The 24,579-nt window shown below is 40.4% G+C and overlaps 1 protein-coding gene across 5 annotated transcripts in view; it reads left to right on the top strand.

Annotated features, from left to right (window-relative positions):
* RAPGEF4 (Rap guanine nucleotide exchange factor 4) overlaps positions 1-14,066 on the top strand; it is a 315,123-nt gene extending 301,057 nt beyond the window's left edge. For all 5 annotated transcript variants that reach the window (XM_030916805.1, XM_030916804.1, XM_030916806.1 and 2 more), the window contains 2 exons: positions 9,756-9,810; positions 12,808-14,066. In XM_030916805.1, coding sequence (XP_030772665.1) covers positions 9,756-9,810; positions 12,808-12,935 — 183 coding nt within the window. In that variant the 3' untranslated portion in view covers positions 12,936-14,066. The remainder of the gene's footprint in view (positions 1-9,755; positions 9,811-12,807) is intronic.
* The last annotated feature ends 10,513 nt before the right edge of the window (positions 14,067-24,579 follow it).

Raw genomic sequence — 24,579 nt, 5'->3', positions numbered from 1 at the left:
ACAACATACACCAGGGCCTGTTGGGGGTTGGGGAGCAAGAGGAGGGAGAGCGTTAGGGCAAATACCTAGTACATGCAGGGCTTAAAACCTAGACTGGTTGATGGCTGCAGCAAACCACAATGACACATGTATACCTACATAACAAACCTGCACACTCTGCACATGTATCCTGGAATGTAAAATAAAATTTTTAAAAAAATTTTTGAAGAAGTTTTGATGGCTAAAGTTAACTAGCCTGAACAAATAAGAACAGGAAGGTATGCAAAGGCCGCCATCTGTCAGGGGAGATAAAAGCTGTTTCATCTAGGTTTTGAGATCTTGGTGTCCCATCCATAACCTGCAAGGAAAAGTCAAGGTCACACTCAGTAGATACTAGAAGAGCATCATTCCTCTCCCTGTTTCTGCACTTCATACCCAGAGCAGTGGATTCCTCCATGCCTAGCACTAAGGAAAGAGATCTTTCCCATCTTACTCTCACAGAGTCCACTTTTGCTGAAGAGCAATGCATAGCTAAGGTAGCAAGCAGTTCAGCTGTATTAATGGAAACCTAAATTAATGATGGCATAAGCAAGATCACTTATTTCTTTCTCACTTAAAAGTTCAAGCGGGTATGGTAGCCCTGCTACAGGATGCAATCGAGGTTCCTGCCTTCCCTCTTGCCAGTTTTACATCCACTTGGTTCAAGATGGCAACCTGAACCTCCACATTCCAACCACAGGGAAAGGGAAAGGAGAAGGTGAAAGCATGTTTCATCCCTTTTAAAGATAGGGAAGAAGTTACACTCACCACTTGACTCATGTTTTATTTCCCAGAAACCTAGTCCCATGAAAGGAAGGCTAAAACATGAAGCCCTTATTGGAAGTATTCATGTATCCCACTGAAAGTTAAGGGGTTTTATTCATATGGAAGAGAAGGGAAGAAAGGATATCAAAAGAGTACTGTTAGTTCTCTGTTCTAGCAATGTGAGACATTTTATCTCATTTGAGAAATTCTACCATAAGAAAGTTTGGTTTTAGAATTGGCCTTCCAACTGGGTGTGGTGGCTTATGCCTGTAATCCCAGCACTTTGGGAGGCTGAGGTGGGCAGATCGCCTGAGGTCAGGAGTTCAAGACCAGCCTGGCCAACATGGTGAAACCCCATCTCTCTAAAAATACAAAAATTAGCCAGTTGTGATGATGGGCACCTGTAATCACAGCTACTTGGGAGGCTGAGGCAGGAGAGTCACTTGAACCTGGGAGGCAGAGATTGCAGTGAGCCGAGATCCCGCCACTGCACTCCAGCCTGAATGAGAAGAGTGAGACTCCATCTCAAAAAAAAAAAAAAAAAAAAAAAAAAGAATTGTCTTTCCATAAATTAGATGTTACTGGAAAATGAAATGAAATTTCAAAATGATTTGATTATGTTTTCTAAGCAAGGTGCATGTTGCCAGGTTTCCAAAATTTTCTCCCCATAAACTAACCCACCCCTACCCCCATATCACCACCACTACCATCAGTGGCTACTGTTACTACTGTGGGTCTTGGGAAAGGCTACATCTTCCTTTTCAGGTTGATGTCAGTGCCACTTCCCACTCATCCATCATCAAGGCCCAGGTGCTGAGCAGAGCTGGCAGCCTCTGTGGGGCTGGTGGGCTAGGTCCCCAGAGGGAGCCCCTGCCAGGGGCAGAGGTCACCAGGGTAGCTAGGAACACAGATACCTTTTCTTGGTGGCAGCATTGTACAGTCACAGCAAACCACCGTGCGAACTCTAAGTGTTTTTATTTTGTACATCTTCATTCAAAACATTTCTCTGAAATAGAACCAATCTCCTACATCTTCCCCCTTGAGGTATGAAATAAGGATTAGAGAATTTGTTGCTTATTGGTTTTCAGGATTTATGGGTATGAACAAAAGAGAATTCACACCCTGATCCTTATCCCAAAAAAAAACAAACAGACATTCTTTTATTTGGGGGGAACATAAAGGAATATTCAAAAAAATGTTTGAATAAAGCCCTTCCTAGCTTTCTATGGCATACATGAATATTTATAACATTTAGGAGATAGACTAGCAATGGATTAGAGGATAATATGCTGGCCGCCTGCCACTATCCCAGGCTGCATAAAGCATGCTGATAGGAGATTGGTTCTATTTCAGACATACCCATATTTAGGTATATTTATTTATATATATGATTTTTAAGGTAGTCATTTTATTTGGAATGAGAAGCATGGGGCAAACTTCTATACTTCTGTAAACATTACAGAAGCTAATTCATTAAGGAAGAGAAATGTTTTGAATCCTTTTATTTTTGTATCACTAAACACATCATTACATAATTAGCAACAATATGTTTTCTGTCATCAATAATATTATTATAAGATTCATGGAGAGAGCACTTCACTTGTTACCTCAATCTATGGAAAAAAAGAATCTCTAAATAAAAACCTATGTGTTCAAATCCACCCTATTCCCAGACCTCTCCAACACAAAATAAATCTATGGGAGTACTTTGAGAGTTTACGTCTTTGTATAGATTTCACAGGCCAGGTTAAATGCAGATTTCCAAAGGGTATGCTTCAAAGCAACGTAACATGTGTGGAGTGTCCAGGCAAAAGAATTTACTAAGAAATATAAACATCTAGAAAGTAACCCTGGGCCTTTAGGAGATTACCTGCAGTTGGGAAGAGAAAACAAACACATGAAATATTAAAAATCCACAAAAGATATAAAAACTAGGTCACAACAGTAATGAAAGCTGTCAGAAAGCAAAAAGCAGGAAAGAAAACTTCATGTAGTTTTATCAATGGAAAATAAAACCACATTATATGCAGTGACTTAATATCAGAAGATCTAGACTAGCCCTAAGCACCTATCCAGCCTCATCTCACACTTTGTCTTTTCCGTGTCCAGTCCACGTTAGTGAGACCGGCCTGCTGCCTTCTCCTTTTGGCCTCAGGGTTTTTGCACTGGCTGTTACCTTTGCCTGAAATTGTCTTCCCCCAGTCGTCTGCTGTCTGGCTTCTCATCAGTCAGGCCTCAGCTCACAGGTCCCTTCCTCCATATAGCCTTCCCTGACCACCCTTGTAGGAAGGGAAGAAGATCACACGTCTTCCCTGATCTCCCCTCCTCCCTGTGCTGCTGTGTCTGTCCTTGTAACACCGTTCCGCCACACCCAGCACTCTCCAACACAGCCTTGCCTTAATAGGGGTTTCATAGCCTGAGATGATCTTCCTGCCTCTTCAGTGTCTTCCCCACCAGAATGCAAGTGCCCTGGCCCAGGTATCTGTTTTGTCCACTAATATTTCTCCAGCACCATAAAAATATCTGGCACATTATTTCCCCAGCACCCATAAAAATGTCTGGCACATCGTAAGTATGCAAGAAGTACTTGTTGAATAAAAGAATAAAATGTTAATGTTTCAGTGTTGGGCTTAGTGCACGAAAGCATTTTTCAAAGATTTTATGTAATAAATCCAAAAGTGTTTTCTATTTTATTAGAAAATTGGATTAACCGGCCGGGCGCAGTGGCTCACGCCTGTAATCCCAGCACTTTGGGAGGCCGAGGCGGGTGGATCTTGAGGTCAGGAGTTCAAGACCAGCCTGGCCAAGATGGTAAAACCCCATCTCTACTAAAAATACAAAAATTAGCCAAGAGTGGTGGTGGGCGCCTGTAATCCCAGCTATTCAGGAGGCTGAGGCAGGAGAATTGCTTGAACCCAGGCAACAGAGGTTGCAGTGAGCCAAGATTGTGCCACTGCACTCCAACCTGGGCAACAGAGTGAGACTCCATCTCAAAAAGAAAAAGAAAAAGAAAATTAGATTAACCAAAATGTCCCAAAGCGTTTTGCATAACTGAGACATTGTAAACGATGACTTTGCCTTAGCCTTTGTTCCTAACCAGACATTTTTCTGTCCCCCTTCCTCCCTATGGTGCTGTGTCTATCCTCCAGTGTCCCTCCCTGAGTACATAGAGGTACATATGCTCTACATGTGCCTGGACAGGCACCTGAACTGCCTTCTTCCATGGTCATCATATGTACCACATACCATGAGCATCATGCATGTGTTACACATGTGTATCTACATGTCACACACCTCTTGGATATTAAAGCTTTATCTGTAGGGAGACAGGACTCAGAGCTCCTCCTCAATGATGCAGACAGTGAAGGCTGGTTCAGCTTCAGTTCCCTTTTATCTCTGGTCCTCACTGTGCCCTTCCATTTGGTTGCTATCACAGGCACAATCTCTGTTAGGTGAGACACTGTGTATTTCTGAATCTTGTGAAAAAAATTCTTGTCCCAAATATGTGGAGGTCTGAGTGAAATAATCAAATGGTGTAAATGTGGTTTTACACATGCTAAGCAAAGAGATCCTATATTTGATAGGCATAGGACTGGAGACAGAATCAAATCGGTAGAGGCAGAAATGTAAGAAAAAGCAATCTGGCAAACATTAAGAGCAAGGATGGTAAAGATCTTAAGGGGCAACAGAAGGAAAGATTAAAACTGTTGGACGCAGGCATTTAGAAGAGGCCCTTCGGTGAGGAGCCGCTTCTTGAGGGATCTGAGCAGAGGCAGAATAATAGGCCAAGAGGGAGGCTATTGTGGCTGCTGTCTGGGAGCGGGAGGTCCTAGAGTGGCACCAGTGAGGTGGCGTGGCCCGGAGGGCCTGCTGGTTCGAACTTGAAGAATAAAGTCTTCTCCTCTTCCACAATGGGAGAGCAAAGGGGGAACTTGGACTAGGGCACAAGAGTCAGTGCAGAACTGGCCAGGAAGGTAGAGGCAGCCACAAAGTCCTAGTAGGCTATGTCATGTCTTTACAGGAGTGAAAGTGGAACTTAGCTGGCCTGCTTCTCAGGGGAGGATGCCACAGAAGGGTGACGCCTGCTGAGAGCCAGGCCGCAAAGGCCCAGTCTGAGAACATGGTACCTCTGACGCCTCAGCGGACTCAAGGGAAATTCCCTGCATCCGAGCTTGAGAGAAATTTGTGTTTGGGATGCTGGCCTCAGAGCCTCTGGCTTATACCAGGCCGAAGTGCACACAGTGGTCACACCTTCCTTTGGATGGTGTCTTTGTACTGGTCACTCTGATGCAGGCTGACCCCTAAATTGGGGTTCAACTGGGGAGAGTTCTTGGCTTTCCTAAGGAAGGAATTTAAGAGTGAGCTGACAATGAAAGACAGCAAGTTCATGAGAGGAACAGTGTACAGTAAAACAGCTGCTCCATAGACCAAGCAGTGCTGTCTCATAGGCAGGGTAGCACAGAATAGCACTCACAGAGTGCTGGCCGGCTCTATTTATACCTACTCTACTTATATGCTAACTAAGGAGCAGGTTTTTCACAAACTTTCTGGAAAAGGTGCCAGAAGTTCCTGGAACCATCTAAGGTAGCTTCCCAGTCATTGCGGTGGCATTTGTAAACTGTCATGGCACCAGGGGTGGGGGGCGGCGGGGGCGGGCTGGGGTGTTGTCTTATGCAAATACATTATAATTCCTAGTCCTAGCTGGTTTGGGCTGGTTTCTTTGCTACATCAGCAAGGTGGTGACCAAGGCTGGGAAAACAAATCCTGCTGATGTTCTACCTCCACTCTGCAACACAGGCCCCAGGAAGGACATCTGCTTCTGTGCCCCTCTGTTCTCAGCTCTAAAGAAACATAGACGCGTGACATAGTCACGGAGTTCTTCACTTGCCACCTCATTTCTCCTTTCTGCATTTCCCTCCTCAAGTGCATGTCCTCAGGGGAATTCATCAGCTTTCAGCTGGACCCATCTCTAAGCCCTGTAGGCCATGAACTGTAGGAACATATTCATTTTTGCACATAAGCTCCGAAGACCTGTACTTAAGATTAGTCCCAAGAAACATCAGTTTCAGTGTGGCGACCGGGGGTTCAATGTGTCCACCTGCACGGATCCGGAGCGCCTTCTAAACGAGGTGCTCTAATGTGGGGCATGTTTGCGCCACATTCACTCCCAAATTACCAGTTGCTGTCTTCATTAGCTATTTGCTCATGGGAATGTGTTGTAAACCTCAGGCTGGCTACCAGGGAAAAAAAGATGAGAATCTGCGCTTTGGAGTAATCAGACATTCCTGCCCCCCACCCCCCGGCCTGGCATTATAGGAAGTTGCCTGGCCAGCTCCAGGCAGGCCAACCTGCTCTGGCGGACGGTGAAGCACAGGGTGTGATGTTTTGTTTCGCCCCCGCTGCAGCAGTTGGATAACGCAGCCTGTATCTCTCTAACCTTCGTTTCTGCCAGGCTGGACGGCAAGCACCAGGGAATAAACAGCTGTCTGCCGTCAAAAATAACATGGGCTGTTGTGTGTGGAAAGATAGACTCTCACTAGATGGTTTTAGTTTTTAAAATCCTCCACTCTGGTCCAGGAAATCAACTGTACATCACAGAGCAGAAAGCTGCATCCACACAGCAGCTCAGTGAAGGAGGTTGAGGTTTAAGTCACAATTACTTCAACAGATGTCAGTGGCATGACTTTTTTTTTTTTTTTTTTTTTTTTTTTTTTTACCGTAGGCCCAGTATAGCATCATCTAGATCAAGGAAAGAAGGAAGATCATAATTTCTCTGCACTTTACAATTTGTTTAGTCTAGGGCACCGTACCAGAGACTGTTCGGAAGAGAACCAAAACTGTCTTATGAAGAATTGTTGAAGAAATTGAGAATATTTAGGCTGAACAAGAAAAGATCTGGGGGTGCAAGGATATCCATAACAGTTATATTCAAGTATTTGAAGACTTGTCCTGTTAAAAAGAAATTAAACGTGTTTGTTGTTAGGTCATTGCCATGGCATTTGTAAACTGTCATGGTGCCGGTGGGAGTCTTACGCAAATGCATTATGAGCTCCAAGGATAAATGAGTGAAAAGTAAAAGGAGAAAGACCTTAACTCACGGTGACAAGTTTTAATAATCAGAGATGTCTAACAATGAAAGAAGCTAGTTTTGGAGGTAATGTGTTACTCATTGCTGGGATGCATTCAAACAGCGGGAGAGCCACTGTTTATAGGCAGGCTGTGGAAAAAGCACTGTGCACTCTGGAGATGGTTCAAGGAGGTAACTCCTGAAGTCTCTTTCAGCAACCCAGGAGAATGCCTTGTAGTTGGAAGTAGTTGTCAGTAACTGCTTAATATTACATGTGTTAATGGGTGCAAAAGAAGGGGAAGTTAAAATATTAAGTTAACCCTTCTTTGGCCTTGTGAAAGCATTTGTTACTATGCATTGACCAGCAATGCTAGTTGGATTCACACATCGTAACTGTGGGTTCACACCATTAAACATTATTATCTCGACCTCACAAAGGAAAAGAATGGACCTCGTTGTAAAGCCAGATTTGGATTTCAAAGTTAAACTGAAGTTATCTTTGAGAACAATTAAAAAGGATATGTCAAAATTAAAACCATTGTTAAAATTAAAGATTTAGAAAGGTAGAATGAACTTCAGGGCTGGAAATTACTAATTTAAACAATTGTTCTCACATTTTAAACTACATAATGAGCTAAAAATTATGAAGCCTCAGAGTATAGCTGTAAAGAGTAGCATAAAACCAAAGTCAGAATGAAATGTTTTAGCTTTCAAAACTAAAAAGCAGAACAATTACTCCCTACAAAATGGTATAGGAAGAGGTTTCTGACCCCTGCTAATTGTTTTATTATTCTTCAGAGGGGCATACTGGCTGCATTTCCCAGGGTTTTCGGTAATTACACTCCATTCAATATCTGAAGAATTACAATAATTCTACATGGAATATACTTGTGCCCGTCAGATGCAAAGCCTTTAGAGGAGTGAAAAAACAACTTAAAAGTAAATTAGCAGGGAAGTTATCATAGTTACTATTTATTTCAAGGCTCCATATATCAAGGGCTAATTATACATTGTACGTTACATTTTCTGGGAGGGATTTGTGATACGTTTCTCATGCTGATCAACAGATGGACGTGTCAGTTTTTAGGATCCTTGATGAAGTGAAGTTCTAACTTTTCCAGTTGCCTCTTTGTGTGCGAAATTATCCAATGCAGGCACATGTCACTTCAGGCTTGCTGGAGTCCTCAAAGCAGTAGTATTCAGTGAGGTATTATGATGCTCGCAGATAATATATTTGTAAGGCCTTGACTCATCTGTGATTTTTTTTAACGCTACGTAAGCTTTCTCAAAGTCATTTTCTTATACTTTGGCAAGTCAAGGGTCCATGAGAGAAGAAAGGGATGACTGGAATTACCTAGCTGCTCAGAGATTGGGGAGTCTCTTTCCCTGGATGGAGCCTTATCAGTTTTCTGCTAGTGTTGTAATTAATCTGTTATCTCTACGGGACCCCCCTTTAGAGCTTGAGCAGGAAGGTGTCCTGAAACATACATAGTGACAGGAGTGCCAGCTACTGTTCAAATACCATGACATTCTGGCTAAGAAATGGAGCGTCGGCCTCACCAGTGTTTTTCCCCAGTTTCTGTCCATTTTCTTTTCTCTTTTCTTTTGTTTTTAATTGAGCTCAGCACAAAAGATTCCCTTTTAAGTCTTTATTGCAACCAAAACTTTACAAAGAAATTAAGGTGATCACTTAGTGACATTTTAAAAGGTCAGATAAATTACAGTCTGTCCACTTGGTTGAATACATGCTTTTAAAAAAATGTTTTAAAATGCAAATGGCATGGAAAATAGTCACAATGCAATGTGAAAAATTTCAAATCAAAATGAAATATATATGTACTCTAGGAATTCAAATTTTTTGAAAAATATGTTTTTTTATATTTTTAAATATAAGAAGGCTATGTAATGAAATATTAACAAGATTACTCTGAAGTAATATTCTAAGTGATTTTTACTTTGCTCTTAACATTTTCTGTATTTTCTGAATTTCTAAGATGCTTATATGTTAGTGTTATAATCAGAAAGGAAGAAAGAAGGGAATCAAATCATTAGGATTAACATTAAAATACAAACTTTGGCTGGAAGATTAGAGAGGTCAGTAATACAGAATGTGTAGCAAAAGTGTAAAGGTAGAATATTTTGACTTGCTGTTCAGTCAATATAATCTCATACCTCATTAGTGACTCTTATTTACTGTGAGGAACTTGACAAGCTAACCTTTCTCCAAATCTAGGATAGTTACAGATTCTCTTACAAATTCATGGCAACCACAAGAAAGGATGGTGAAAAAGCATTAATGTACAGTCTCAGGCATGATAGATGCTTTTTTTTTTTTTTTTTGAGACGGAGTCTCGCTGTTTCCCCAGGCCAGAGTGCAGTGGCTGGATCTTGGCTCACTGCAAGCTCCACGTCCCAGGTTCACGCCATTCTCCTGCCTCAGCCTCCCGATTAGCTGGGACTACAGGCGTCCGCCACCACACCCGGCTAATTTTGTTTTTGTATTTTTAGTAGAGACGGAGTTTCACTGTGTTAGCCAGGATGGTCTCGATCTCCTGACCTCGTGATCCACCCGCCTCGGCCTCCCAAAATGCTGGGATTACAGGCGTGAGCCATCACGCCCGGCCAATAGATGCTTTTTACATCATGGGGAACATGCCAACAATTATGAGAGTTACGCCATTAATATTCCTGACCTGAAAATGCCTTGTGTGTAAGTGGGTACCCCTTTGAAATAATTAAACAAGTTATACATCAATTAGTTGCCTTCAAATAGTCAACATCTCAGAACATGTCATTTCTCATGGTATCAAGTATTGCAGAAATCAATAATGGTTTATTTTCCTTTTTGGATTGTACTCTACGCTTACTTGAATTTCTATCTTTCTTTTTTCTATATTCCTTTTAGCGCATGATTGCAAATACGGCCAGAACAGTGAGATACTACAGGAGCCAACCCTTCAGTAAGTTAAGTGCTGCCACCTCTGTAGATGTTGGTGATTAAGGTCTTCTTAATGAGGCCATTGAGACACCCTCGGAGCCTGGGAACTATCTGACTGTGTCAGAGACACTTTGGACCATGAATTCCATGAGATAGGGGCCTTGAGTGTAAAGACGATTTTTGCTGTTTTAAACTAGAACATATTTACATTGTTGTGAAACTAGAAAATAACCATAGGAATATTATTTTGTGAATGAATTTAAAGAGAATTAATTTGCTCTATCCAGTGTGACTGGAGACAACTCAAGCACGACTGCCAACAAATCCTGCCTCAAACCAACTCTCTTTGTGACTCATTGCTCCATGTTGAGAAACTCACATCAGCCCTTGCTAACTCAGTTCAGTCATTTATAAACTAGGAAAGATAATATTTATTGTCTTTCAGGGTGTTGCAAGAATGCATTAATGTTTATAGCACATTCGTAAAAGGTCCTATAATAGGATTTCATATTATATTTCTAGTATTCCCACATGAATTTGAGGTGCTCTTTTAAAACCTGAACATGTATCACAAGAACTGGTATAATACTTTAATATAAAAAGATTACTAATAATAAGTAACAATTTTAGTCTGTTGGGAGTTAAATTGCATCATAGCACTGGATGGTCATACTAGACCAGTGCTACTGTTTCTTCTGGGCTGGGACTTTGGTGGTGGGGATGGAGCTTTGGCTCCCTCAGTCTGGTGTGGAAATGACAAGGTGAACACTAAACGTTTTTGCTAAGTTCATTGTGTGAGTCACTTGAGGAAATTTGTCTCATTAACTCGGGATGACACTATGACATAGACATGAATCTGAGGCCGCCAGTACCATCTCCTCCAATAAACCCAGTGCTGAGAGACTACGATGCTCTTGTTTTATTAGTCAGAGTTGTTTGCTCTTCCTAGTGCAGGACTGGCTCATGGCCAGGTTTGCTAACATGGGACACCAGGACTACTAAGTGTTCATTTTTTAATGAATAGGGAGGAAAAAATCTAAGAAAAATAATCTTGATTTGGGGAGCAACTGATTCAAATGATTGTGCCTTCTCTGACTTCCAAAATGTGAATAGTCTTGCACATCATCAACTATTCTTATGTGGATTCAGCCAGAAATAAAGTGTCTCATATGTTTTCATCATTAATTTACTTCATGTTTAAAGATATGATCATAAAGCAGTTGTACAAGTGAAAACAAGAATAGATAAGTGACACCATTGACAACCGGAGTTTATGATCCCAGATCCATGGACTTTCCATAGCAGGGATCAAGGGGGCCCTGAAATTATATGCCAAATCTTGTGTGCCCGGGGGGGTTTCTAGCCGTAAGAAGGTTTTCAGTGAGGTTCAAGAACCACAAAATAATGTATTTTGTTCTATGAGCCTCTTTGCAAGTAAATCTTGCATTCTCCTGTGTCTCCTCCTAGAGAAGCCAAGGGGAACATTTATTTAAAAAGAAAAACTCCACTGCATTTGTTGAAGTTATCAGTAACGTCTGGTAAACAACAGCTGCTCAGCTCTGAAGTCAACAATCTATAGATAAAGCTATAGGAATAGATTCACAAACACTGTGGGAATGTGTACAATGTAATTACAGTATATTGTACATGTAGAGTACACTGCCAGTGAGAAGTGGAGGAAATTAAACACAATGTGCTCTGCAGTTCGCTGTGGTATTATTTCTATGTGATAATTATACTGATGAGTTTCTTCTCACAGGGGGCAGGGGCATGTATGTCTTCTTTCTGCTTTTCTGCGTTCAGACCTGCAACACTCCCCTTCACCCCTTGTGCAGATGGCATTCTAACTGTCTTTGGGAGTGCTGTGTGGATCTAGCAGGAGCAACTAGACTACAGAAGGCAGTGTACTGTGGTGAAAAGAACCCTGGTCAAGAGCCAGGGTCTGGCTCTGCCACTCCGGTGTCCCCTTAGACCAGAGGTCCTACCCAGTGAGGCATGAAATGAAGGTGGCCCACAGAGGTGTTGGGTCTAAAGAGAGCATTTTTTCCCCCTTTTCTTTTGAAATAATGTCACCATTTTAAAATCGGGAGAATTCACAAAGAAGAAATCCATATTTCCCATTTCTTAACAAAAAAAAAAAAAAAAAGGAAGATCTGGCAACTCTAGACACAGATTCCCCCGTGGCAGCAACATGCAAAAGCCAGGTCATCACTTCCGGAGGGACCTGTGTTTCCAGTTCACCACCTTCCAGTCTGGCTTTCCTCATTCATGTACGTTCCCTGCGAGGGCTAAGTGCTTTGGCTCATCATTCAGCCCTGATCTTCATGAAATCAGTTAACCTCAGTTGCTCACATGCTTGAGATGTGCATCAGAATAGAATGGTAGTTAAGTTTTCAGAGCAAATAGCATCAAAGAATCAAAGGTCTAGCAGAAGTCATAACTTCAGCCTGTGAGTTGGGTTTTTTTTCTGAATATGGACAGCCTCTAAGAACATACAATCTGTGTAGTAATGCTGTGTACTGTGTGCAAGTAAAGAGGGGAGTCAGGACTCTGTAGTCTCACTGGTTTGCTTCAGTTTGGCCCAGATGTTAAGCACTTTTGTGAGAGGCTAATGAAAACTGTGTCTTTTGACGTTAGTCTTCATCTGGATCAAATGAGGCAGAGACACAAAGTGTGAGACACAGAGACCTCTGGAAAGGGAAACAATTTTAATCTATACCCAGGGGCTATCAGACAGATGCTTCCCTTTTAATTTGGTGCCATTTTTTTTTTTTTTTTTACAACGTGCAATTCAAAGGAGAATGATCAAAAGAGGTGATTTCAGGGAAGAAAAGAAAATTGGAGGGTAGGAAGGAGATGGAACAACCAAGCGGAAACGTTTCAATGATTGTGGTGTGTTGAAAGGTCTTGAGGGAACCCAGGAACCTACGATAAATGTAATAAATAATTGGAGAAGTAAGACTGTATCTTATATACATATATTACACAATGCCAATTCTGCCCTTTCCTCTTTCAACAGATCCTGATGCAGCTCAAGCTAATAAGAACCATCAGGATGTCCGGAGTTATGTACGGCAATTAAATGTGATTGACAACCAGAGAACTTTATCACAGATGTCACACAGATTAGAGCCTCGTCGACCATAGACATTTCAAATGCCCAGAGCAACAGTCTGTCTCCAGTCCACAATCTTTCAAAAATGCCATTTATGCTACTACTGACTGTATTGCCACTAGAGAATTCCACAAAACAAGCAAAAACACATCCTGAGACACCTCAGGGCTGCATTCAGCTTACCAGCTACCTGGCAAGAGAAGGAATTATTTGACTTGCCTAAAGCTTACACACTCTAGCTTAGGAATCCCCAGTTTGTGGTTACCCTGTTTCATTTCCACTTCTGCCATCTTCTCTGCTGAAGTGTTGAATAAGGCCCACGTGCAGAGTTTGGTAGAAATACCCTTGTCAAGAGAACTAGCAAGCCCCTGACATTTGTTTCTAAGAGTGTTTATGGGATGAGATGTGCTACAAATGGGATAGATTTGGATAAAATTTTAACTCAACATCTTGATTTGGAGCATGGGGTTTGGGGAAGGTGTTGAGGAATCTATAGAAGTCCAAATTATAGATTGTATTCTTCCATCTTCATCATCTTACCTCTGAAGGAATAGAGCCTGACCACATTATTATGGAACATTATGGCTGTTTATGTAATTTAGGGAGGACTGGTCTGTAATTTCTGAATGATATATAGAATAATATTTATGTTTACAATGTAACTTTTCAAAATTTACAAATCAGGATTATATACATAAGAATTCCACTAAGAAATGTCAAGGTTCTTAAATTTGCCAGCGTTAAAGTAGAAAATAATATTTCAGAAGAGCACAATATGCACAAAACATTTTTCAAAATTGAAATATTTTCCTGGGCATTAAAAACCCTTGTACTGTTGGCTACAAATTTATTGTACCTGATGAAAAAATATTTTCTGGACTTAAAAGTTATTACAAATATCTTAATTTTCAGCAATTGTTTTGCACTTTCAAAGATTGTAAATAGTTCATTCAATCAATGGTATAGAGTTATTTATTTGCTACATAATAGATATTGTGCCAAATAATTACTTTTTATTTATTTTATTTAGTATGTAATTTTGAAGTACATTTTTTTTCCTGTTTTCACAATTAGACTACATTTAATGTGTAGGAATTGTATGTATGTATATCTTCTGTAAATAACATCTAGTATCTTCACTAAATATAATTGTTGACAAGAAATGATTGTGTTTGTCTCAATTCCTATAATATGAAAGGGATAACCATTTGGTATGGTGGGGGTATTGGATCTTTTAATGACACAAAATTCACACACTATAAAATTCATTCTTTTAAAGTGTAGAATCCTGTGATTTTTAGTATATTTACAAAGTTGTATAGGTAACCATCATCAGTATCTAACTTCAGAGCATTCTCCTCATCCCTAAAAGAAACTCTGAACTCATTAGCAGTCACTCCTCATTCTTCTCTCCCTCCAACCTCTGGCAACCACGAATCTGCTTTCTTTGTCTTTAGATTTACTCTGGATGTTTCATATGAGTGGAATCATACAGTATGAGGTTTTGTGTCTGGTTCCTTTCACTTAGCATAATGTTTTCAAGGTTGACCATATTATAGCTTGTACCAGTACTTCATTTATTTTTATGGTCACATAATATTCCATTCCATAAATATACCACATTTTGTTTATCCATTTGTCAGTTGACAGACATTTGTCTGTTGTGTTCACTTTTCAGCAATTAGGAGCATTGCTGGTCTGAAGGGGCACTGGATTTTAGAGCTTCCTGGTGTGGGGCCTCATGCCATTTCTCAGTGATTTAAGTACTTAGCAAATATTTGATGAAGAGATATCCAAAGTTCTTTAAATTCCAGACATGCCTCTATTTTTTTAATAAGTCAGCATTTTCCAAAGCATGTTCCAGCCTATACTAGTCTCACAAGTTCACATACTGTCCCTCCAAAAACAAACACACACATGCAAAGCCAAAAACAAAACCAAGATTCTATCCTCAAATAAAGTTGGGGAACACTGCATAATATACCCCATTCATAGAAATGATTGCCAGTATTCACTAACACGTTAAAGGTTCTGAGAAGTCCTATTGAAATCCCTTTTAACATCCCACAATGAAAGTCCACTTTGAGAAATGCCACAGCAGGCAAATGCCTCTCTGTGTTCATTCATATACAATTTCAAGGTCCCCAGAACCAGAGGTGGTGTTTTGTGCAGTGTTACACCTGCCGCTGGAGGCAAGTGCAGTGCCTGGGGTTTACTAGACAATAAAAGAAGGTCACTCAATAAATTTTCTTGAAATCATTATCGTTCAGTATTTCACTATCTGATAGACTCAATGTCAGCTGCAAAGGTTTCACTTTTATATATTTTCCTTTATATATCATGTATAGTTTCTTTTCTAGAGAATTTACAACGATGATGAATGAAGCTGGGAGCCCATTCCTGCGGCATCCTTGTTCTTGTTTTGCTCGTCTTTATTCCTACTTTACTGAAAGCTAGCATCCTATATACAGCAGCACTTTTCCCCAATTCCATGGTGACTGCCAACTTATGATCTTATTTTAATGCAGTTTCAACATTATTTAAAATTGATACATATTCCCCTATGTATGTTCCCCTTGTTCTTCCACGTGAGAATAACTTATTGCACTTAATAAAGATAAGAAATTTTTATTATTTCTAGCTTCTTCGAAAATGCATTAAACTGCATTATTGAAGGTAGCAGTGGTAAAATAATAGAATTCACACTCTAAAAATGTAGAGTAGTAGCCAAGCAACCCTTCCTGAGGCAGGAGATGCAGTTAATATTTTAAAAGTTGCAAACAAGCCAAAAGAAAATGAGATGCCTACAGGGTCACAAGAAGGATAATGAGGTTTGCTGGAAGATGTGAAAAAGAAGAATGTTTTTACCAAAAGCGCCTGTAGAAAATTATACATTTGAGTATTTAACATACCTACTTAGCAAGGTCATTGGCATAGTGTATGGGAGCTAAGCTTTTCCAGCAATTTTTGAATGCCACGCAGGTTAAATATACTACTCCTGAACACAGGAAGGAAGAAAATACCATTTCCTCTGAAGATATGATTGCAGATCAATGACTATCAGTATGAGAAAATTAAACAGAGTGTCATTTTAGTTTCGAATTGTGCTCCAAATAACAAAAAAAAATCAGCCTGGAATATGCAGTGTGGTAAAATGAACCCCTACCTCGAATAGCTTTCCTTTTACTGTCAATCTAGAATGCCTTACATCTCTTGCTTTAGAGTAATCTTAATCTGTCCTACCTTGAAAATTGTGGTATTAGATGAACAGTTACCTTATCCCTTACTTCTAAACTAGAAAAAAGCCTTTGATTTAGGTATTGTCAGTCACTTTTCTATTCATTCATTCATTCATTCATTCATTCATTCATTCATTTTCATTCATAGAAAATAATGATTGAGCTGCTTACTGAGTGCCAGGCCCTCTGTGGACACAGAACTCAATGGTGAGGACAACTAGGGAAGGTCCCTGTTCTCCTGGGGCTTATCGTTCAGTGGAGGAGACAGAGGTTAATCAACTAATGATTTGAACAAATAAATACAAAAATGCTTCCGGCTGGGTGCAGTGCCTCATGCCTGTAATCCAAGCACATTGGGAGGCCGAGGAGCGTGGATCACAAGTTCACGAGATCAAGACTATTCTGGCCAACATGGTGAAAACCCATCTCTACCAGAAATACAAAACTTAGTTGGGCATGGTGGTGCACGCCTGTAGTCCCAGCTACTTGGGAGGCTGAGGAAGGAGAATCACTTGGACCTGGGAGCCGAGATCACACCATTGCACTCCAGCCTGGCAACAGAGCAAGACTCTATCTCAAAAAAAAAAAAAAAAAAAGAATGCTTCCAAGGAAAGATATGGTGTTGCAAGGGCATGTAATAAGGGGATTTAATCTGATCAGAGGCAAGGAAATGTTCCCTGTTAAAGTGACAGTTGAGCTGAGCTCTGAAAGATGTGAGTGCTGGCTAAGCAGAGAGAGCAGGAGAATGTGTTCTAAGCAGGAAGTAACATTGGCAGTAAGGGACAGCAAGCTCACTGTGGCCAACAGAGATCGAAGGAGACAGCATTTCCAGATGTGCTGGAGAGCTAAGAAGGGTCCAGAGCATGTAAGGCCTATGCAGACCTTTGAGTGGGAAGTCATTGAAGAACTTGAGACAGGACGTTGCATTTCCAAAGGTGAGCCCTTGAACGGCAGGGCCACTGCTTTCTGTGTACCACTCTGCCCAGGACACTTGGTAAGGGCCATCCCTAATTCCTTAATTACTTTATTATGAAGGCTTAAAGGTAGAGCAGAGTAAGCTGTGGAGAATGCAAGCATTCAAAAGCAGTAGTGGACCTAGACACCCATACAGACCAACATCATCCCTTCTCCTAGGTCCACACTGGGCCACTTTTTAATTTTTTATTGTGATAAAAGATATACAACATACAATTTACCACTTAAAGCCTTTTTGAGAAAATAATTCAGTGGCATTTAGTACATTCACCTTGTTGTACAGCCATTGCTGCTATCCATCTCTAAAACTTTTTCAACATTCCAGACTGAAATTCTGTGCCCATCAAACATTAGCTCCCCATTTTTCCTTCCCTCCAGCCCTTGGTAACCACTATTCTTTTATCTCTATGAATTTGCCTATTTTCGGGACTTCACATAGGTGGAATCAAACAATATTTGTCCTTTTGTGTCTGGGTTGTTGCACTCAGCTTAATGTTTTCAAGGTTCATCCAAATTGTAGCGTGTACCAGAATTTCCTTCCTCTTTAAGGCTGCATAGAATTCCATTTTATGTCGATTCTACATTTTGTTTGTCAATTCATCTGTTCAAGTCCCAACTTTTCAATTATTTGGGGTATATACTAAGAAGTAGGATTGCTGAATCATATAGCAATTCTGTTTAATGTTTTAGGGAACTGCCATACTGTCTTCCACAGTGGCTGTACCATTTGATGGGCTACATTGGACATAGCTCATAATTACCTGCATCATTTCCAAAATTGCCAATGTATGATACAGCAGTTGAGAGAAGGAGTGGCCAGGGGACCCAGGGCTCAGTATGTGGGTATCCAAGCAAGTAGCAGGGAGCAGGCAGGCTTCATTTACCAGTGTCCTGTCTGTCAAGCCAGGACCGCTTACAAGACAATCACAGCCCCTGAACCTTTGTCCTTGCTGCCCTGTGGGGTGATGCACCACACTCCTGCTGCCTGTGGTCTGACACTGCAGGATAGGAAGACTGAAGGGAATGTTTCCAACCCCCAGAGAATAAGGGCGTGGGAATGGGAAATGTGGCCACTTTGCTTGGGCTCCTTTGCATGTGCTTGTCAGGCAGCTAGGGAAGGTCAAGGATGTTGCTACAGGAAGCCAGGATCTTTGTTCCTGGGACAATTCAAACTTAGAAAGATAGTGGCCAAAGCCCTGCTCTAAAGGGAAGTAAGCACAAGGCACTGTGGGCTTATGGGCTCTGACATTTGCCTCCAGATTTGAGGAAGAAAGAGAGCCTAGACCCAGGGCATGCGAGAGCTGCCTGATTCCATCCCAGTCTCCTTCCTGTGTCTTCCTCTGGGAGGGTTCTGACTCTTCCTAGCCAGAGAAAACTCAGAAAGAGTGGAATTCTGTAATAGGAGGACCAGTACAAGAGAAACATGAGAGCAAAAGTTGGTGTAAACCTCTTCAGAACAGGTTTTTGCAGCACCTGAGACAACAAGAGGCCTGGAAAACCTGCATCAGGTCTCCATCTATTTCCTTAGCCAGAGACAGGTGGCAAAAGCCTCCAGGTGATAACATCAAGGACCTGGCAGGAATGGAGGAGAATCGATGATTTCAGTCAGGAGTCCTGATATTTTAGGACAGAGGGACAGATTGATGATTCAGTCTCCCCAGCAGGGAGAAGGGCTTGAGGTAAGGAGACACAGAAGCTCTTGGGGAACATGTTCTGCACTAGCCAAGGTGTGGTAACTTTAGAATAATAAAGAGGTTGTTCAGGGTTATCAGTGAGTTTATCAGTTGCTGTGTGTATTAGGGTTATCCAGAGAAATAGAACCAATAGAATGAGCTTTAAGGGAGATTTATTATAGGGGATTGGCTTACATGATTATGCAGACTGGCAAGTCCAAAATGCACTGTGTGGACTGACAGCCTGGAGACCCAGCAAAGCCGATGGTGCAGTTCTAGTCTGAAGGCCGGCAAGTGGAGACCCAGGAAGGCTGGTGGGGCAGATGAAGTCCAAAGGCAGAGTCTTCTGGAGCATTTCCTCTTGCTGAAGGAGGCCAGTCGTTTTGTTCTATTCAGGTGCCTTTAATGGATTAGATGAGACCAATCTACGTTATGGAGAGCAGTCTGCTTTACCCACAGCTCACCAATTTAAAAGTTAATCTCATTGAAAAACACCCTCCACCTTGACAAAATTAACCATCACACTGTATAATAAACCACTCTAAATTGTAGTGACTTAAAACCACAAGCTTTAAATCAACAACCATGAACCATGAGTTGATGGGTTAACTGGACAGTTCTGCCATCTGAGCCAGACTTAGCAGATCAGGGCTGGACTCAGGCATGTATCTGTGGTCAGCTGGTCTAGGATGGCCTCAGAAGGAATGGCTTGTTTCTGTTCCATATAGTCTCTCACTCCCCAACCAGCTATCCTGGGTTTCATCACTTGTTGGCTGGGAAGGGTTCCCAGGAAGCAAGAGGATAAACAAGAGCTCTGGAGGCCCAGGTTCAGAACTGGTGCTCCAAGAGGACACTATGACTTCCGCAGCACTTTGCTGACCAAAGTGGTCAAGAGGATAGCCAAGAGTCAAAGAGTAGAGAAAGAATTCTGTATCTTGATGTCTGGCACTACCAAGTCATATCATCAAAGTTGTGAATATAAGGAGGGGAAAACTGTTGCCATTTTCACAAACCATCTACTAGAGTGAGGGCAGCACATAATGGGAGTGGCTGGAAGGTCCACTGCTCTTGTCTGAGGAGAGTTTTTCAGGCGTGGTGCAGCCAGCTGTTGAAAGTGCTTCTCCAGGGTGACTCTATTAGCTCCTGGGGAAGCAGCAGGACTAGCAGAAGGACAACCAGCTTGAAGATCAGGCAGACCTGGGTTTGACTCAATCAGGGCCACCTCCAGTATAGACAGCAACTTTGTGTGTATTAGGCAAGAGTCAACCCTTGTCTCCATTGGCACTGCCTCACAGAGAGCTCCTCCTCAACCAGGCTTCGTGTTGTGTGTGTTGTGGCCTACACTGTTGTAATGTGATAGCCCTCAGCTGTGAACTTTGCTCTTTTACCTCTTTGAGCTTCATTATCTACATCTGCCAATGGGAATGACAACACCTGCCTCACAAAAGCTGGGGGAGTCCTAAATGAGTGAAGGTGTAGAAAGTGTCTGGCATACTGAGTGCTTGGTGCTCAAGAAATATTAGTGCCTTTCCTGCCTCTCAGCTATAATGAGAGGCCACAGAAAGAGGTGCTTTAGAACATTCAAGGATGCCTGAGAGTCTTCAGCCAAACCAAATATGAAAGGATGGAAAAGGAGAGAAAGTTATGTGGTGGCTTTAAGTCATTGAAAGTGACTTGGGCTAGAGAGGCAGTTTAGGAGTTCTATCAGATGTCTGTCCTTTGTATTTCAAACTTGGGTTACACCAGTTTTGCAAAGTTTTTGCTGCAATAATTGTACCAAGATACCATATTTTTGTATAGGCGCAACTAAAAAGTTATTTGCAGCAGAATAGAAAACATTTCAAATTACTGAATAAAAGAAAGGAGAAGTGAAAATAGAAGACTCATGCTCCTTAACAATAGATAAAATATTCATATATGAAAGAGTAGACCAGAAACGAAGCCAAAATCTAACACAACTCATATAGACATAGATCATGCCAGAAATTAGATTTTAGCCTAAACTGGGTGTTCATTTACATGCTCAGTCTATCTTGCCTAGAAACAATTATGCCTTGTTACGAGATGCCTCCTAAGAAAGTAGCTCTTCATTAGCAGTCCTAATCTTCCCCCACCTAGTACTCAGAAGCCATTGTAAAAATCCATTTATATTTCTGGCTTCAGAAATTAAATTGTAGGTATAAGCCAAAGTGTACATTAAATTAGGGATTATTATTTGTGGCACTCTATGTGAGCCAGGTGATGCTGGGCCATTTTAATTAAGAATTCGTTTTCAATAACAACACAAGCAAATGAATAACATTAAGTCAATATTGAAACAGTCGTGGGTGGAGGGGATTATGGGAATAACTGTGATACTCAGTTGTATTATAGGCTTATTGTGTAGAGTTCATTTATGCATTAGAAAAAAACATCTTTGCAGCAACTGAAGAAAGTCTGTAGCATGGGGCAGGGAAATCTTTTGAGCACGATGAGATGGTTGCCAGGGGAAAAATAGAGGAAGTCCTGTACTTGTTTTTTAAATTAGAAGAAAAGCAAGGTCACTAAGGAACACAGAGTTTTAAGTACAAAGTTTTCTGAATGTTGACCTTGGAAGAGAATTTTCTGGGCTATTTACTGGTTCAGTAATCAGTGCTTTTTGTCTGCCAGTTCTTCTGCCATTTATTGAGCACCCACTATGTGCCAGTTACATACACAAAGCATTTTATTCTAAATACCTAAGAAACGAAAAGTTTCACTATTTACTGATGAAGAAACACTGAGAGAAATGAAATGTCTTGCCCGAGGTCACATACTTGGATTATGAAAGAGGTTGGGATCTCAAACAAAGCACATCTGATTCCAAGGCATATGTTGTTAACTATGAGGCTCACTGTCTGCCTAGCTTCTCGTCCCCAAGAGGACTGATTATTCAGGCTTTTGATGCCGCAAAATAAAAATAACAGATAGGAGTTCAAGAACCAAAGCATGAGATTAATTTTGCCAAAATATAGTAAGTGAGGTTTTAGGAAAGTGATTTGGAGTATTTGTTTCTAAAGTTTTATCTTTAAAATAAAAGTGTTTATGTATGTATATGAATCCCTTCATAAATATCCCACAAATCATATATATGCCATGTATCAGTTACGGAAAGATTTTACTCAGGAAATCACAGTTATTTGTATTCACCATAAGGGATTCACTCACATCCAAGAAGGAACTTCAGTTGTATTTGAAATGGTTTATCTCTTAAAATACACATGATTGGCCCATATATGTTTTCATATTATTCTCTGTACTTTATTTCATTAGAAATTGACTCCACTGAAATCAAAGCATTCTTGAACTCTGTGTATTTACTGAATATTTTGAAGAAAACATAGGCAAGGGCGTTTCATTATAGAACTCAAGAGTATTTCATTTTAACAGGTCCTCATTGGATATATCTTGTCTGGAACTCCTTCTCCTCTGCTGCCAGTCATATGGTCTCCTTTTTCTATTCCCAATTCTCTCCACCCTCTCTAGTTTGCAGATCATTCTTGGGGACCCTAGGTCATGTTTTCTTTTTTATGCAGACCACTTTAATCTTCTCATAGCTTCTGACTCCAAACTTGAAAATCTCTACTTGGGCTGAGGATGAAGGTATTGTCTGCACTGAGCAAACAGAAGACTCTCCTATTACCAAGGTCCCTTATCTTTAGAGTGGTGCTATCAAACTAAAAAATAGGAACCACAAAAACTGTTATGATAAAAAAAATAGATTAAATAATCTTATTTAAAACCAAAACTGGGCCTGGCGCAGTAGCTGGTGCCTGTAATCCCAGCACTTTGGGAGGATGAGGAGGAAGGATTGCTTAAGACCAGGACTTTGAGACCAGCCTGGGCAACATAGGGAGACCCTATCTCTACAAAAAATTAAAAAATTAGCTGCACCTGATGGCAAGCACCTACAGTCCTAGCTACTTGGGAGGTTGAGGTGGGAAGATTGCTTGAGCCCAGGAGTTTGAAGTTACAGCGACCTATGACCTTGCCACTGCACTCCAGCCTGGGTGACAGAGTGACACCCTGCCTCAGAAAAACAAACAAAATAAAAATAAATATATATAAAAATAAAACCAAACTGGTGAAAGCTCCTTCTGCCTCCTCAGGATGAATGTCATAATTTACATCAGGAGCAGCAAATATGTTTCCTGTTTAGGTTGGTGCAAAAGTAATTGTGGGTTTTGCCATTGCACCAACCTAATTCATTTCAGAGCCTGGTAGGAGAGAAAAAGAAAGGAAGACCAAAACTTCCAAGCCTTCTCTAGCTCTGCTGTATCCAAGCACACTTTCAGCAGAGGATCCATTCATGGAAATAGGAGCCTAATAAGTCATCGCCATTCCATCTGGAGACAAATTCACAGCATACATGTTAACATTACTCTTCCTTTCTCTTCAAATCCTCTAAGTTGTAATAAACTTAGGGGATAGTTTTTCTTCCCAGCTACTTAAAAAAATATATATATACACATACACACACACACACACACACACACACACACACACATATATATATATAATTTTTAAATCTTATTTTTTATTTTTTGAGACGGAGTTTTGCTCTTGTTGCCCAGTCTGGAGTGCAATGACATGATCTCGGCTCACCACAGTCTCCGCCTCCCAGGTTCCAGTGATTCTCCTGCCTCAGCCTCCCTAGTAGCTGGGATTACAGGTGCATGCCACCAGGCCCAGCTAATTTATATATATATAAATTATATATATTTTACATAAATTATATAATATATAAATTGTATATTTAACATATGTAAATTATATGTTTAATATATGTAAAATACATATATTTAATATACATAAATTATATATTAAGTATATATAAATATATATACTTTTATATATTAAGTATATATAATTTATATATTAAGTATATATAAATATACTTAATATATAATATACTTATATATATTAAGTATATATAAATATAAGTATATTATATATACTTAATATATAAATTATATATACTTAATATATAAAAATTACATATACCTTAATATATAAATTATATATTATATATAAATTATGTATACATATGTGTAAATTTTATGTATACATTATATAATTTCAATATATATAATTTAATATATATTATATATAATTTTTATATATTTTTTAGTAGGAACAGGGTTTCACCATGTTTCCCAGGCTGGTTTCGAACTCCTGACCTCAAGTGATCCACCTATCTCAGCTTCCCAAAATGCTGGGGTTACAGGCATGAGACACCATGCTTGGCCTGATTTTTACCTTCTTGATAACTGATCATTTCTTTAAGACCTCTCAAGCATTGGCAAAAAAAAATTTTTTTTTTAATGCTTTAAGTTCTAGGGTACATGTGCAAAACGTGCAGGTTTGTTACATATGTATACATGTGCCATGTTAGTGTGCTGTGCCCATTAACTTTTCATTTACATTAGGTATATCTCCTATTCCAACCCCCACCCCCCCCACACCACAACAGGCCCTGGTGTGTGATGTTCCCCTTCCTGTGTCCAAGTGATCTCATTGTTCAATTCCACCTATGAGTCAGAACATGCAGTGTTTGGTTTTCTGTCCTTGTGATAGTTTGCTGAGAATGATAGTTTCCAGCTTCATCCATGTCTCTACAAAGCACATGAACTCATCCTTTTTTATGGCTGCATAGTATTCCATGGTGCATATGTGCCACACTTTCTTAATCCAGTCTATCATTGTTGGACATTTGGGTTGGTTCCAAGTCTTTGCTATTATGAATAGTGCCGCAATAAACATATGTGTGT

This window comes from Rhinopithecus roxellana, chromosome 14, assembly GCF_007565055.1.
Source record: "Rhinopithecus roxellana isolate Shanxi Qingling chromosome 14, ASM756505v1, whole genome shotgun sequence".
NCBI lineage: Eukaryota > Metazoa > Chordata > Mammalia > Primates > Cercopithecidae > Rhinopithecus > Rhinopithecus roxellana.
This window is presented reverse-complemented; position numbering and strand designations above follow the sequence as displayed.